The following is a 15,442-nucleotide window of genomic DNA, read 5'->3' as shown; positions in this document are numbered from 1 at the left end:
GACTTGTTTTTGAAGGGGCTGCCAGTAAAACATATAACCATTGCTTGAGGTTCTATTGTTACTACCAGGGTTTATTTCTCATTAGACATTTTTCAAACCATAGTTGGTATGATTTTAGGCCACATAGGAAGCAATAGCAAGCAGAATCAAATTTCCGAACTGTTGATTTCTTATATTTAATTATGAAGTAACCTTGAGGGTAGAAAGTCATATTCTGCTAATATGATAGACTGGATTCATTAAAATGTGAGCAGAAAGGCACACTTGGCATTGCTATCTACACACCACACACACACACACACACACACACACGTGTGAGTGCTCGTGACATACAATGATATAATGGCGAGAACACACAGTGTTGACTCCAGTTTATAAATACTATAGTAACGGTTCCTTGAGAAAACCAGAAATGCAGAACCAGACAGCCAGACTAGGAAAACATGGAAAAGCGGGACTCAGAGCTAAGTAACTCAGTTCTGGTCCAGATTTCTTGAGGAGTATCCTAAACAATCACTATCCTGATAAGATGTAAAGCATTACGACATAGTAAGACTCATTTTAGCTGTACTTAGAACTTTAAAAACCAATGCTTTCTACAGTTATTTTCATTCAAATTCACACTGATATTTAATGAAATCTTCTTGAAAATTTTGTACTTTGTGACACACATTGCTTTGTTCTATGGATTAATAATTTTCAGTCTGTGCTCAGGGAGAGTCACCAAGGGGCAGAGACACAGGAAGGCTTAGGGTCTCCAATTACACTACAGAAAGCCTTAGTCTGGCTTCTGCTATAGATTTTCTTTGATGATAGTTTTCTTTTTGAGAAAAAAAATGTTTAGGATCTATAATATAAACCAGTTTTATGAAATTAAAGTGGTAATATAATTTAAAAATAAATTTCTGTGTACCTCAATAATGACTATCTATCTAATGGTACACAGGGGCTGGAGAGATGGCTCAGTGGGTAAAGTCTTCCTTCATAAGCGTGAGGACCTGAGGTTGGGCTCCTTGCACCCACGGTTAGATGGATGTACTGTGTGAACTCTTGCTCCAGGGCTGCAGAGGCAGAGACAAGCAGAGCTCAAAAGCTTGCTGGGCAGCAAGTTGGACTTCTTCTCAATAAAATGAGATGATGGACAGTGATAGAGGAGGACTCCCTGTGTTAACCTATGACTTCCATATACGTGTGCAAATACACATGGACATATACATGAGCATGTATACATGTATACCATATACACAAAACAGTAAAATGCAAAGTAATCTTAACATGTACATCTACATATACTATTACACTACATATGATTAAAAGACACATGCATTATTAATAATACAGTCTACATTATGAATACTCATGATTACATGATAGACAGATACATATGTCAATGTATATAAAAGTATGTAACATACAGGACAGACTTTAATTCTAACCTTCTGTGAATTAATATGGTTCTGAACACAGTTTCTCTTTTCCCTACCCATCTAGTCTACTTCTAATATTTAGTCTTATTCTCCAATTATGATAAGAAATAAACAAAAAATGTTACATTGAGAATATTAGTATTTTGTATTGTCACCAACAGTAAATTACAAAATTGGGATTTTTGTAGAGCCTTTGCCAGGACATTAGGCTACTGTAAACACATAGATTTACCCAAGATTCTAAAGCATAGTATCCATCACTCATAAAATAGAACTATTAGAAATTCAGTACAGAAAAAACACGCATGATGGTGCACACCTTTAATCCCAGCACTTGGAAAGAAGAGGCAGGCAGGTCTCTGAGTTTGTAGCCTGTGGGGCAGGTGGTTTTTTGGTGTTTTTAATGGGTTTTGGGTCTGGGATAATTTTCATTGTTTAGGGGGGTTGGTTACAAGTTGTTGTCAAGTGTTAGGAAAAAGGCTAAGCAAAGGAGGTTAGATTTAAGGTTCTTGTTTAAAAAAAAAGAGAAAGAAAAGAAAAGAAGAAAAAGACAATTACTAGTTTTAAATACTTTACATTGGATTGGATTGTTTTATATTGTATACAAATTATATATATTGAAATTGATATTGTTAGAAAATGCTATATGTATATTTCTAATTGTACTTATACCATTCATTTAACAATGCAATTTTCTGATCCTTGAATGTTATTATTACCAACTATTAGGATATAAAGAAATGAAAGTTAGTAGTTAGACATTACAATAGAACTTGTAGTCATATTAGATATGTTTTCAAAATTGAGCAGATATATTTTAGACAGGTCATCTTCAAACCCTTCAGAGATCTACAGAATATGGCATTTAAAATGTTTTAATAACTTAGAAAATTTTTCTTTTTTGAGACATGTCGGCTCCTGGCAGTACCAATCTACTTCAGAGAAAATATGGGCATTGAAGAAACTGCATATGGAGTTAACTTTCATTGTGGCAAAAGTTAACCACTGGACAACAAAGTATCCTCAAATAAACAGGACAAAATGGACAGACAAGACATGAAACAAAGGACTACTGATTCTTGCCAAAACAAGTGTGGTTATGGCTTCATCAAAAGGCATCTTCTGAGGCCAGGACAATATAGCACCATCCCTGAAGTGGCCTTCACAATTTGGAAAAGGTACAGTGCCCTTTTCTTCAAAGGCAGCTGAACAGGCAGTGGGCCGATGGCTTCTGATGTGCAATGGAACAGCAGCTGAAGCAGTTATTCTTGAAGAGTAACTAAGCTCACGCCTCTCATTAGTAGACTGGCATTTGATAGAGGGATGTGAAGAAGAACGGGATGCTGAGATGAAGCCACATATACACAGCCAAGAAGAATGGACAGCTGAATTCAAAAACCATGAACAATTTCCAGAATTTAAAATCCTGAATCATGACATGACACTAGTGGAATTCAGGTGTTTCTGGTACATGGACTGCTCTCACCCAATGTGAGGTTGAACTGTTGACCTTGTGTACATCCTACTTCACAAATGAGTCTGTCAGATATGCTAAGCCTATAGGCTGAAGATGATGCCCCAGCACTGCGGAGAAACCTCAGGTGACTGTCCAGGCAGCTGGCTGTTTCTGTCAACTCACTAATTTTTTGGAAGTTGCTTGCATGCACTTTCTGTTTTTATTTTTGTTAGCTAATATTATTTCCTTCTTGGGTCTCTGAGGGAGTTGAAGGTTAGGTAGTTATAGTTGAAAATTAATTAGGATAGAAAGTGAATTAGATACATTTTGGACTTACCAAAATAGGATAGATAATGAAATTATTTTCTCTGAATTTGTCAAATACAAATGGACTAGACATTGTTTAGACATTTATTACTTGTATATATTGTATATAGTTATTGTATTTTTGTATATAGTTTTTCTTTTGTTAGTTATAACCTTTTTCTTTTTTTTCTTTTTATTAAAATAGAAAAGGGGAAATGTGGTGGTATTTTACTTGCACTGAAATGTGATTTCAATTGTATGCTAATAAATAAAGTTGTCTGGGGGTCAGAGCTATTAGAGCCATAGCAAGTGCGTGGCAGCGGTGGCACACACCTTTAATCTCAATACTATAGAGGACCTGGAGGGCTGTACATACAGGCAGTGACGAGGCAGTCACGTGTTTGGGTTTACAACCAATGAGAAGGCAGAACAGCTAGACTATATAAAGACATACACACAGGAAGTAGGCCCCTTTTTGGAGAGCTCTCTTGGCTGAAGCAGGAAGGGTAAGGCTCTTAGTTCTGACCTCTTGTCTTTCTTCTCTGAATCAGCTCTGTGTTTCTTATTTAATAAGATGGTTGGTTACATCTACAGTAGCCAGCCTGATCTACAGAGTTTCAGGACAGCCAGAGCAACACAGAGAAACCCTGTCTTGACAAACCAAAAAGGAGGAATAAAAAATTAATTGTGGGTATGAGTTGTGTCTTAGACAACTTTCACTTCAGTTCACAATTATTACCTACAAATGTACCTAATAACTTAGGTACTAGGAGACAATTTGTATATTTGTTTTAAAAAATAAAAATGACCGAGCCAATATTTTTGTGTTCATATCAGCAAATTATTTGCATTACAATTGTTTCTTTGTTTTGTCTTTAATATTCATGCAAAAATAAAACTATTCTTTAGCCTTTAAAAATCCCTCAATATATCATTTCTGTTTAGAGTATGTCTTTAAACTTTTGAGTGCTACAATGTCTAGATATTTTTGGTAGACCTATTTGTTCCAGATCTTTCTGAGGTGTCTTTTCTTATCTTTGCTCTCCTTCTTGGGGCTTTGACATCCTATATCTCTAATGGGGAATAGCAACCTTGTGAACTGAGAAACCTAGCTAATGAATGGAATGAAATGGGAAAGGATATATTTTAAAATTTATCTGTGAAAGTAAGAAAACTTTTAGTGCACTATTCTTAAAGTTATGAGATAATCATTCCAGAAAATGTGTGTGACTTCTTTTTGCAATCTTTCATTTTCATCAATTATTTTTTTAATCTGACATCTTTTTCTTCATGCTATGCACAGTAAACTCTGCTTTCAAAAGTTGTATTCTATATCTATTTTTATATGATATTGACACAATTCATACCCATACTTAAGCTTAATTTCAGATAGTGATACATTCATTATGCATGACAAAGGTCATATTTTATAATCTTGAGTAAACCTATATGTATTGCTAAAAGTATATATATATATTGGTTTTTTGAGACAGGGTTTCTCTGTGTAGCTTTGCACCTTTCCTGGAACTCACTTGGTAGTCCAGGCTGGCCTCAAACTCACAGAGATCCGCCTGGCTCTGCCTCCCGAGTGCTGGGATTAAAGGCGTGCGCCACCACTGCCTGGCCTAAAAGTATATTTCTTAATAGGGGCCATACCACAACACTAAGAAAGCAAACACAAGACACTTTATACTGTTACAAAAGGGAATCTATTTTTCCTTACTTCTATTTCTACAGATTCATGTAGCTTCTTGCAGGTGGCTGAGAAGGTTTCAGATGTGCCAAACTCAAAATACCAAAATTTGTTCTTCATTCTGCAAAAAAGAAAAAAAGCAGCTTAGACAGTCATCATATTCGAAGGGATTGAAAAATTTAACTCTATCTTGCCTTATATCTTTGTTAGGGTTTCTATTGCTGTAATAAAACACCACAACTTCAAACAATTTGAGGAAGAAAGAGTTTATTATGCATATACTACCACATCACAGTCCATCACTGGAGGAAGTCAGGACAGGAACTCAATGTGGAAGGCAGGACCCACCTTACTGGCTTGCTCTTTATGGCTTGATCAGCCTGCTTTCTTTTGTACCTCAGGACCTCTTTTCTGGGGAATGACACCACCCACAGTGGTCTGAGTCCTCCCACATCAATCATTATTTAAGAAATTTTGCTACAGACTTGCTTATAGTTATATCTTATGAAGAATCTCAATTGTTGTTCCTCTTCTCAAATAAATCTAGCATGTGTCAAGCTGACATAAAACTAATCAACATTTGAATCTTTTAAATAACAGGCAATATTTGAGGACATGTGATATCAAAACTGCAATGGATAATCATATAATTTCAAAGCTTATTTGTTAGTGTCAAATTGCATGATAGCCCCTGTAGGGACTACAGGGGTGCACTGATCTTACAGAGCCTTGAGAGTCTTTGACCTTTCTATCTGTTGGTTGATCGGATTTTTAAAAGTGGTCTTAATCCTGTTAATTCTTGTGTCTTAAGTAACTTGATTTTGAAATATCAACTCTATAGCCATAAGGAGAAAAAAAACAGCAACGCTCTGAAATTTTTATGAGAGAAAAGAGACAAACATTCAGTAAATTAAAACTTTTATATAGCTAGCTATGTGTTCTTTATAAATGGAAAGGATTGAAAGCATAATAAAAAAAAACCCTACATGTTACCATAAAGCTAAACTTTATGAGAAGAACCATTAATTGTTTTAACAGATAATGTATTTTCTCCTATGAACAACAGCTGGAAATCATGCTGAAGTCTGAAAGCACTAAGCAAGAAAGACAATATCCAGAAGCTAAAAGAAAGATATTAAAAAAGTACCAAATCTTAAAGTAATATTCTATTTTCTTCTGTCATTTGATGACTATATATTTGTCTCTTTTTACCAGGTAATTAAATTCATGATCACTTACTGTAACTCTACAGAGTTTGGCTAGATTTTCTACCTATAATACATTAAAAGTCTTTCTTATGAATAAATTCAGTTTTTAATTATTCATGTTTCTGATAAGAATATGTCTTTAATTAGAAGAAAATAGATATAAATTAGTATACATATTTTCACATATCAAAGCAATATTGAAATTTTGGTATAATATGTGAATATATTTATACATGAATTTCTTCTGTTTTTCTTATAAATATTGATATGTAACCATTTAATTAGATTGTGAAACATTTTGACGTAGTGATTTTCTGCAAAGGTGTCACTAATTTGTTGAATAATCATTGTTTTGAAATATGACATGTAACTTAATGTTGAGCTTACTATTATTGTTTATTGAAATAAAATTTCTGATATATAGTTACAGAGTATGAAAATAATCTTACGTTATCTAGACACAGTTAGCAATGTTTAGGCTCACATAGGTTTTATTTGTTACAAAATTTACACAAGCTCTTCTTGTATCAACTACATGCAAGCCAGTAAGCTGAAGAACAAAGTTGGTGTCACATTTCACAGGGGCTTGGTACCATAAATTTTTACTTTTCCCCAAAGAATATTTTTATTAAATTATGGACTGATACATCATATGTGAAAAAAAAATGTAAAGAAGAATGACTAGTGTATTCCAACCTGTGGACCTGTGCCTATGTTCCAATTCACATTAACAATGGCTGAAGTTATGTAAAATTTGAAGTATTTCCCTACTGACTACTCTGATAAAATTACTGCCTTCTATGTGATGAGAAGAAAATATTGGTTTATATAAGATGCCCTCAAGACATCCTTTAGAAACATAATAACTTTGTTAGTTCATTGAGAGTTTTACACATACATAGAACGTATTTTGGTCCCAAGTTCTATGTCACTGCCTTTTGGAATTAGTTTTCTCCAATTGGCAGGTGTAACACACTTGTGGCAGCTCTTTCTCCAGATATTTGTGGATTCAGTTGTTAGTTTGTTCATTTACTTAACAAGTGTTCCATAGGACCATTCACCTCCACATGTTACTGCGTTAAATTCTAACTAAGCAAGTGCAATTGTTCATGTTAGATTATGTTCAAACTACGAAGAATGTTGCAAAATTACAGGCGGGTATATAAATTAATAATTACAATGTTAGTTAAATTAAATCTAAGTATTGTGTGAGGATTCTTGAATGACTCAACTCATTTTGCTTCAATGAATGTAAAAGGCTTGAAAAGTGGTAGCATATTAATGGATAATTAGTGGAAAACAATGAAAACAAAGAGTTAAACAAAGAGTTGGGTTCTGGCTTGCTGTTGCAGTTCAGTTGGACATAGCAACATGCTGAATATGGACCACAACTGGGGTGGGGCCTATTTCAAAATATGCATGTCAAAAGTAAAGGTTAAGAGTGACACAAAACTGAAGGAAGCTTATGATCAATGCAGTGACATAGCCAGCTCTATTTTATGGGCAGGGAGGTCGAGGAGCAGAGCCATGGATGATTAAAATGCTGTACTGTTGAAAGAAACATAGTAGAGCAGTGCAAATGAAGGCCGAAGCCAATGGCAAGGGGAAGAGAGGAGAGGCAGAATTTAAGAGACATGGAAGGAGTGTACTCCACAGCAATTGATAAGTCTCTATTGTGGTGGTGTGTGCTATACCTAGGTTATTTCTGAGTGTGTACACTGGAGCATGAAAAAGCCCATGGCTCACATTTTGCAGGTTTTGTGATCTAAATATTATATTGCAGTTGGAAAATTAAATAAACATATGGCAATTCCCTTTGGTTTCTGTTCTGCCTATCAAAGTTCATCATACTTTCATGTGAATATTGTTTCAACTAACAACAACAACAACAACAAAAACCCACTTAGTTTCACAAAAACTTCCTAAGAAACAGAAATCCTGAGAATTTACATTCGGTCTTTATTCACCATATTAGTTAGCATTTCTGCTCATGTGCAAAAGCTACTTTAAATTCTCCATTATTACAACCATTTTATGTTTCACTTCGATAAATATATGGAGGCAATAAAGAACACATAGAATCAGATCCACATGACAAATTAAAGGCTGTTAAATTTTATTTTTTAACCAAACTGGTCCTCAGGTTGTAGAAATGCAGAAGAGGCACATTTAGGCATGTACGCCATCTATTTTTATGATTCACAATAGAAAATGATTCGAATAATTCAGACTCAGACTGGCGAGAGAAATCCCATCACTTGGACTTGAGAATATGGGAGCTGAACATTTCACTATTGTGAAATAGACACATAGAACCAAATTTATTGCACATTTGGACAGGGTTTATAACTCCAGGTAAGATGACATATGTCCTACAAAGTCCACATGCAAAAGTTAGGCATGCAATTATAATTTTAATTAATGCATGAAGTCTTTTTCCAATGAATTTAATTGTAAATCTGCAATTAATATTAAAAATGCTTGGTTACCAGATGTTCAGGTAAAAATGAAGAAACAAACTCCCATTTACCAGGCATTTTCTCACTAAGAGTGATTTCATCTTTTACATATCTTCAGAGAAGTGTGAGCTATGCAACATTTTGTTGAAACAAAATTGTCTGGGTCATTATGAAATTTAGTCAATATTTAGTTCTACAAGTTTTTAACTTTCAACTATGTAATTCAAATTCTAGCGATATATTTCATTGGAATATATCTAGCTTTCATACTTTTTTCTTTCCTTCCTTCCTTCTTTCCTTCCTTCCTTCCTCCCTCCCTCCCTCCCTCTCTCTTTCCATCTCACTCTTTTTTCAGCTTTTCAGTAACGTAAATGCTCTGAACACACAAAACCAAATAGAATACGAAGTGTCAGAGCACTTCTGCAGAAAGTGTCCCGACGTGCCGTGCTACTCCTGGTGGCTGTTTCCAACAAGACTGCTCAGTAAAAGGGGGAGGAAGTAGCCGTTTGTTTATCTTACAGAGGAATCTGAGTCATAAATGCGCAGAAAGCTTAATTCGGTGAGTTATCCCTAAAGGTCATGTTTGGATCGTACAGGTGTGATGGTTATGTATTCAGTGGGAATGCACAAAGTACAAGGACATTGTTTACAATATATGCAACCAAACGTCTTCTAGGAGGCATGTGTACACTCTTCAAGGCTATTTAAATGATTCAGCACATGCAAATCTAAATTAGTCTTGATCTTTGATGTTAAACGCACCCAGAAACATCATATCCTCAGTAACTTAGTTTTCACATGGAATCAAGTCAAATATGTTCTTCACTTTTACTTAAGGTGCTCCAAAAATTCATATCATCCTTATTAATTTGTTTCACCTTTTTTCCTCTTCCTGAAGTATTCCAGCAATCACTTTAAACATAGAAAGGGTATTCTCATGAAGGGCAAGGATTTTAACAATGAATAACTTGATTGGTATCCTAAGTTCTAGGCTTCCAAAGCCACCCAATACCCTGGACTTGGCTGACGATGCTGGTGAAGAGACACGAAGCTTGATTGACTTACAGTCAGATGGCAAGGGTGTAAAGTTGCAGTTACAGCAGGGAATCGAGTCACTTTTATTTGTTTTCACTGCCAAGAAACTCTACACTAAACATTGGCTACAGAATTACTCATATATTCCCAAACATAGCAAGCAATTACTTAAAAAAAAAATACACCGTGAGTCAGATGGAAGCCCCCCTTATTTAACTAGTGAATGGGCAGTGTCTAGAAAGGGCACTTTAGAGAAGCGAGTGCAAGCCAGAGCAGCAGCTGTATGTCTGTCCACAGGGCTCCAGACCTCGTTAGTGCAACAGCCCTAGCAGAGGGGCAGCAAAGAGAGGCACAGGAATGGGTGCGGCCCTGAATCCCAAGGCCCACAGAGGTTCATAGATTTGAATACTTGTTCCTTGTTGATAGAACTGCTTGGAAGGATTAGAGGGTATGGCCTTGTTGTAGGGGTGGTGTGTCACTGGGGACAGGCTCTGAGATTTCGAAAGCTCGCATCATTCCCAGTTACTTCTCTCAACCTTGAAGCTGTATCTCAAGATGTAAGCTCTGAGCTACGACCCCACCACTATGCCTGCCTGTCTGCAGCCATGCTCCTTGACATAAGGGTCCTAGACTCACTCCCTAAAATTGTAAGAACTCTTCTACTTGTTGCCTTGGTTATGGTGCTTTGTCACAACAATTGAAAATTAATTAATGAGGTATTTTATGTTTCTTCTCACTTCTTAAAAACAATTTATTTAACAATCAAAGACGCATATATCATTTGATCATATCTACCCCAAATTGACCCCCTCCTGTCTTAATTCCTCTCCTATCTCCTTTACCACTTTCCTCTCTCAATCCCCTCCTCTCCTGCCACCAAGTACATTTAGTTCTGCCCCTTTGGGCATGGCTGCAGGGCCATTAACTGGAGCATAGGTTTGCTCACTTCTTGAAGTCTCCTGGGAAATCAGTGCTGCCTCTGGCAACATCCCTGTGTTAACAACTAAACCCTGGCCCACTCAAATGAAATCATCGGCCTTTGTTTTTTTTTTTTTTTTTTTTTCCTACATTGGCAAAAATAAAATACCAGTAGATAATTATAAAAATGTCATTCCATTTATGAAAAGTAGAATAAAAGGGGACTGTTCCTCCAAATTATAAAAATTATAGTATTAATACTTAAGTATATGAAGGTAATATATCACTTCTGCAATTGCTACCCATATGAACATAGCAGTGATACAAGTGACTTGTCCTCTATCATTCTAAATTGTGTAAAGAACACTACTCTGTGTAGATCCTCAGATTTATTTTTCTTTGCTTACAGCAATTTATGTCCTTCCCAATAAGAGACTAATGTTGATAGCAGTCCATGGAAGAAGCTCTACCATGACTACAGTTGGGGCATGCTATAGTCACACCAAAGAGAGCAAATAAGTCTCAGGTTTCCAGACAACAGATTGAGATATGGATCTCAAAAAATTATGGATAAAAATGACTCTATCTCAGTCATAAGATGTGCTTGTTGAGTCCCAGGGAGACAATGAAACAAGCTATAGAAACTTCAGGCAGATTCATATAATACTCCATCTTGACTTATAAAAAAAGATGAATGTTATACAAATGTAATTTTTAACTTGAATTACTCTTACAAGACTCAAGAAACTTTCTCATGTGAGTGTATGAAAAATATGCTCTCAGAAATAAGGTATTTTAGTGTTTTAAGAATTCTCTTTAAAATATAATGGTTATGTAATAGTGCATATGCATAAAATTTTTTGGTTTAACTGCTAAAAATTAGTGTTCCTCTAAGTATTCTTTTCTTGTTTTTTTGTCATATATTAGCTCTAATTAATAAAGTGAAATTAAAAACAATCAAAGCAGTGATGTTACCAAATCATCAGAGAGGTATATAGACATGGTCAATACCTTGGAGTGCTGATAATTTTGTGATTACTTGAAACTAACTACATAACATGTTTAATCAATGACCAGACATGTCTAGAACTTTCACATTTAAATCAATGCTTTCTCATAATAAGCATGAATTTATGAAACTAGTTAGGAAGAGAAAATATAATTTTATGATAGGAATAATTACTTTTCTTACTGAGCACAACACTGTCTTACTGAACCCAATGAGGTGTACAAGTGATTCTCAACATTGTACAGAAAGTAGCAAAATCTTATTTAAGAAATTCCTGAGTTCTCTTGTCCCTTCTGAAAATATCTCTCATTGAATGCAATATTGATTGTAGCGTCACCTGAAAACATTTCCTGGGCTATAAAGAACATAGGTGAGACAGGTCGATACTGGATGATACTTGTGAAAAACCCTAAATGAAGTGGTGTTATTGCCATGCAATGTCATTTTCCTAATTGTGACACTCAGTAGTAACTGAAAGAACATAGTTAAAATGAAGGATTTGTATTCATGGCATTTCCTTGTGCTTATCTCATGAGTGGATATGCAAAGATCCCTGAATCTACTTTCCTTATCTAAATTTCTATATTCTCAAATTTTCTTAGCATTATTTCCACATGTAAACATTTGAAATAATCTTGGAACTCTGTCATAAAACACCCATTCTTAATGTAGCCCCAGTTTGCCTTTGATGCTTTTATTGTGGTCAGTGAGTCCATTGTAAAATAGCAAGCAGTTAGTGAGACTGTAATAGTATAGTAAGGGATGCCTCCTATGGTGGTATACCTGCTCACACCCCTTCTACCAATTTCGAAAGAGAATGACCTTGCAATATTTGCACTAATAAAGTATTATGTGATGTCTGAACTTTGGTGTGGAGATAATTAAGTTATCTGCTAGAAATCAAAATAGGAATGCATACAGTCTAGCCAAAATTGACAACTAAATGTAAAAAAAAAAAACTTATTTATATATTTTATGTATATGAGTGCTGGGTCTTCATGCACACCAGAAGAGGGAATCAGATCCCATTACAGATGGTTGTGAGCCACCACCATGTAGTTGCTGGGAATTGAAATCAGGACCTCTGGAAGAGCATCCAAGCTATTTTAACTTCTGAGATATCTCCCCAGGCCCTAGCTATCTCAGGCATTTCTGGGTCAGGTAAAAACCTGGCCAAGGAAATCTCCCAAAAATCTTCAAGGATGAGCCCAGTTAAGACTCCTAGCAAAAAGGGAAGTTTCCAGGAATCCACAAGGATGGCCCTACCTTAGACTACTAGCAATAGTTGAGAGGGTGCCTGAACTGGCTTACCCCAGTAATCAAATTGGTGAATACCCTAACTGTCATCATAGAGCCTTTCTCCAGTAACTGATGGAACCAGATGCAGAAATCCACAGCCAAGCACCAGGCCAAGCTCTAGGAGTCCAGTCAAAGAGAGAGAAAAGGAATTCTATGAGCAAAGGGCATCAAGATCATGATGGGGAAACCTACAGAGACAACCAAACCAAGTTAGTGGTTACTCATGAAATTTAGAGCAACACCTGTGGACCCTCCATGGGACTGGACTAGGCCCTCTGCATAAGTGAGACAGTTGTGTAGCTTGATCTGCTTAAGGGGATCCCTGGCAGTAAGATCAGGATCCATCCCTGATTCATGAGCTGGCTTTTTGGAGCTCACTAGCTATGGTGGGACACCTTGCACAGACTTGAGGCAGGGGGAGGGGCTTGGACCTGCCTCTACTGAACGTACCAGTCTCTGCTGACTCCCCATGGGAGGCCTTACCTTCTTGTACAAGGAAATGGGGGGGGGGTTGTGTGTGTGTGGGAATGTTGGGGGGTTGAGAGGAGGGAAGAGGGAGATCTGTGATTGGTATGTAAAATGAATAAAAAGTTTCTTAATTAAAAAAAAGACTCCTAGCAATAGCAGATACATAGCCTAAACTGGACATCTCCTGTGACCAGGCAAGAGTTCAAGTGAAGGGAGTGGGAAACCAACTCAGACACATAACCTTTAACCTACAGTCTGTCCTGGCTGTGGGATGTGCTGGGGTAAGGGTGGTCTAGAGATTGAGGGAGTGGCCAACCAATGACTGGTCTAGCCTAAAACCCATGCCAAGAGAGTAAGCTCACCCTTGATTCTGCCTGGAGCATGAGGACCCACAGCCTGGTTGACCTAGAGATGCAAGATAGAACCAAACAGGACTGGAGGAAAAAATGTCAATGTAATGATGCCTAACAACATTCTCTTATCCTCATAGATTGGTGCCTAGCGCAATCGTCATCAGAGAGGCTTCATCCAACAACTAACAATATTCTGTTATCATCGGAGATTGGTGCCTAGGCCAATTATCATCAGAGAGGCTTCATCCAGCAACTGATGAAAACAGATGCAGATTCAGAGCTAAACATTAGGCAGAACTCTGGAAATCCTGTAGAAGGTGTGTGGGGTGGTGGATTACAGGAGCCAGAAGGGTCCAGGACACCCCAAGAAAACTCAAAAAACCAACTAACCTGGGCTCACAGGGGATCACAGAGACTGAAATGACAACCAGGGAACCTGTACTGGCCTGACCTAGGCACTCTGCATAAATGTGAGAGTTCCTGTGGGACTCCTAACAGTGGCAACAGGGAGTGTCTCCAACTCTTTTACTGCCTTTTAGGACCCTACTTTTCATAATGGGTCGCCTTGCTCACCTTTAATACATGGGGCAGGGGGTGCATTGCCTTGTCATACTGAAGCATGATATGCCATGTTTTGTTGATATTCATGGGAGACCTGTCCTTTCCTAAACAGAAATGGAGGAGGAGTGGATGGGAGGGGAGTGGGAACAGAGGGGAGTAGCACTTGACGGGGAAGTGAGGAGAGAGGGGAAACTGAGGCTGGGATATAAAATAAATTAATTATTTTTTAAAATTAAAATTATTTGTGTCACTTAAATAGGAAACATGGGTAGATTATTGAAAGAATCATCATATTCATAAGTCAATATATTTAAAGCCAAAGAAGAGGGCATTATGAATGCAGCAATTAGCAAGTCTGGGTTTTACTCTGGACATCAAGAGACATGAGTGTGCTCCTTTTCTGATGAGACAAGAATTCATTTATTTGATATTTGTATTTCCTACCTCAAGTGTTAAGACATCAAAATTGTATTGGTATACAAAGTCTCATAGGTCTTTATTTGAAACAGCACATGCATTTTATGAGGAAAGGTATATTAACATATTTTAAGGGAATGGTAATAAATGCTAGAGAGAAGTTATAAATTTGTACATGATAAAAGGAAAGACTTCCTTATGGACAGAGATTGAACAGGCTTTCCAAAGGCTCTGGGTAACAAACTTCTTCAGCTTCTGTCTCTTTGCTCTGATTTTGTAGTCACCAAGCAATATGAAAGTTAAATTTGGCTTTGCATGGATTTTGAAGACAATATTTTGAATTTTGGAATTGTGCATTTGGGTTATCATCATTTCCTCTCCATTTTAAGTGGTATATAAACTTCAGTGTTAGTGAAACTGTGAAAATAAATGAGAGAGGCTCTGGTCACTTTTAGGCTCCGGGACTCAATTACTTGTGTGTATTTACAAAGGTGCGGACACATGATCACATCCCTGACACATGATCTCTACAGAACCTCTAGGGACCCAACAGCCATCCTCCGCAGCAGGCAATAGATGGATGATGGTGACGGAATAGGCTGAGCTAGGCAGGGGGATCCCAGCTTGCTTCACCCTCTCTTTTCTATCACTCAACAACTCACTTGCATGGGCTTTCTTGGTTCTTTCCTCCTGTCCTATTTATTGGTCTTAATTCAATCCACTGTCAGTCACTAGTTAAAAATCTGTTCAGTTTTTTGGTAATATAGTTCAACAGATATTTACAGGGTACTTACTAAGTTTCAGAGAAATGATTTAACTGTAGATGTTTCAAC

The 15,442-nt window shown here is 36.9% G+C and overlaps 1 protein-coding gene across 7 annotated transcripts in view; it reads right to left on the bottom strand.

Moving 5' to 3' along the window:
• Window positions 1–15,442, bottom strand: part of Dgkb (diacylglycerol kinase beta) — a 713,645-nt gene that overhangs the window by 170,988 nt on the left and 527,215 nt on the right. For all 7 annotated transcript variants that reach the window (XM_052738362.1, XM_052738366.1, XM_052738363.1 and 4 more), the window contains one exon: window positions 4,913–5,003. In XM_052738362.1, the coding sequence (XP_052594322.1) occupies window positions 4,913–5,003 (91 nt within the window). The remainder of the gene's footprint in view (window positions 1–4,912; window positions 5,004–15,442) is intronic.

Source organism: Peromyscus californicus, unplaced genomic scaffold, assembly GCF_007827085.1.
Source record: "Peromyscus californicus insignis strain IS unplaced genomic scaffold, ASM782708v3 Scaffold_15__1_contigs__length_86483966, whole genome shotgun sequence".
In the NCBI taxonomy this organism is placed as follows: Eukaryota; Metazoa; Chordata; class Mammalia; order Rodentia; family Cricetidae; genus Peromyscus; species Peromyscus californicus.
This window is presented reverse-complemented; position numbering and strand designations above follow the sequence as displayed.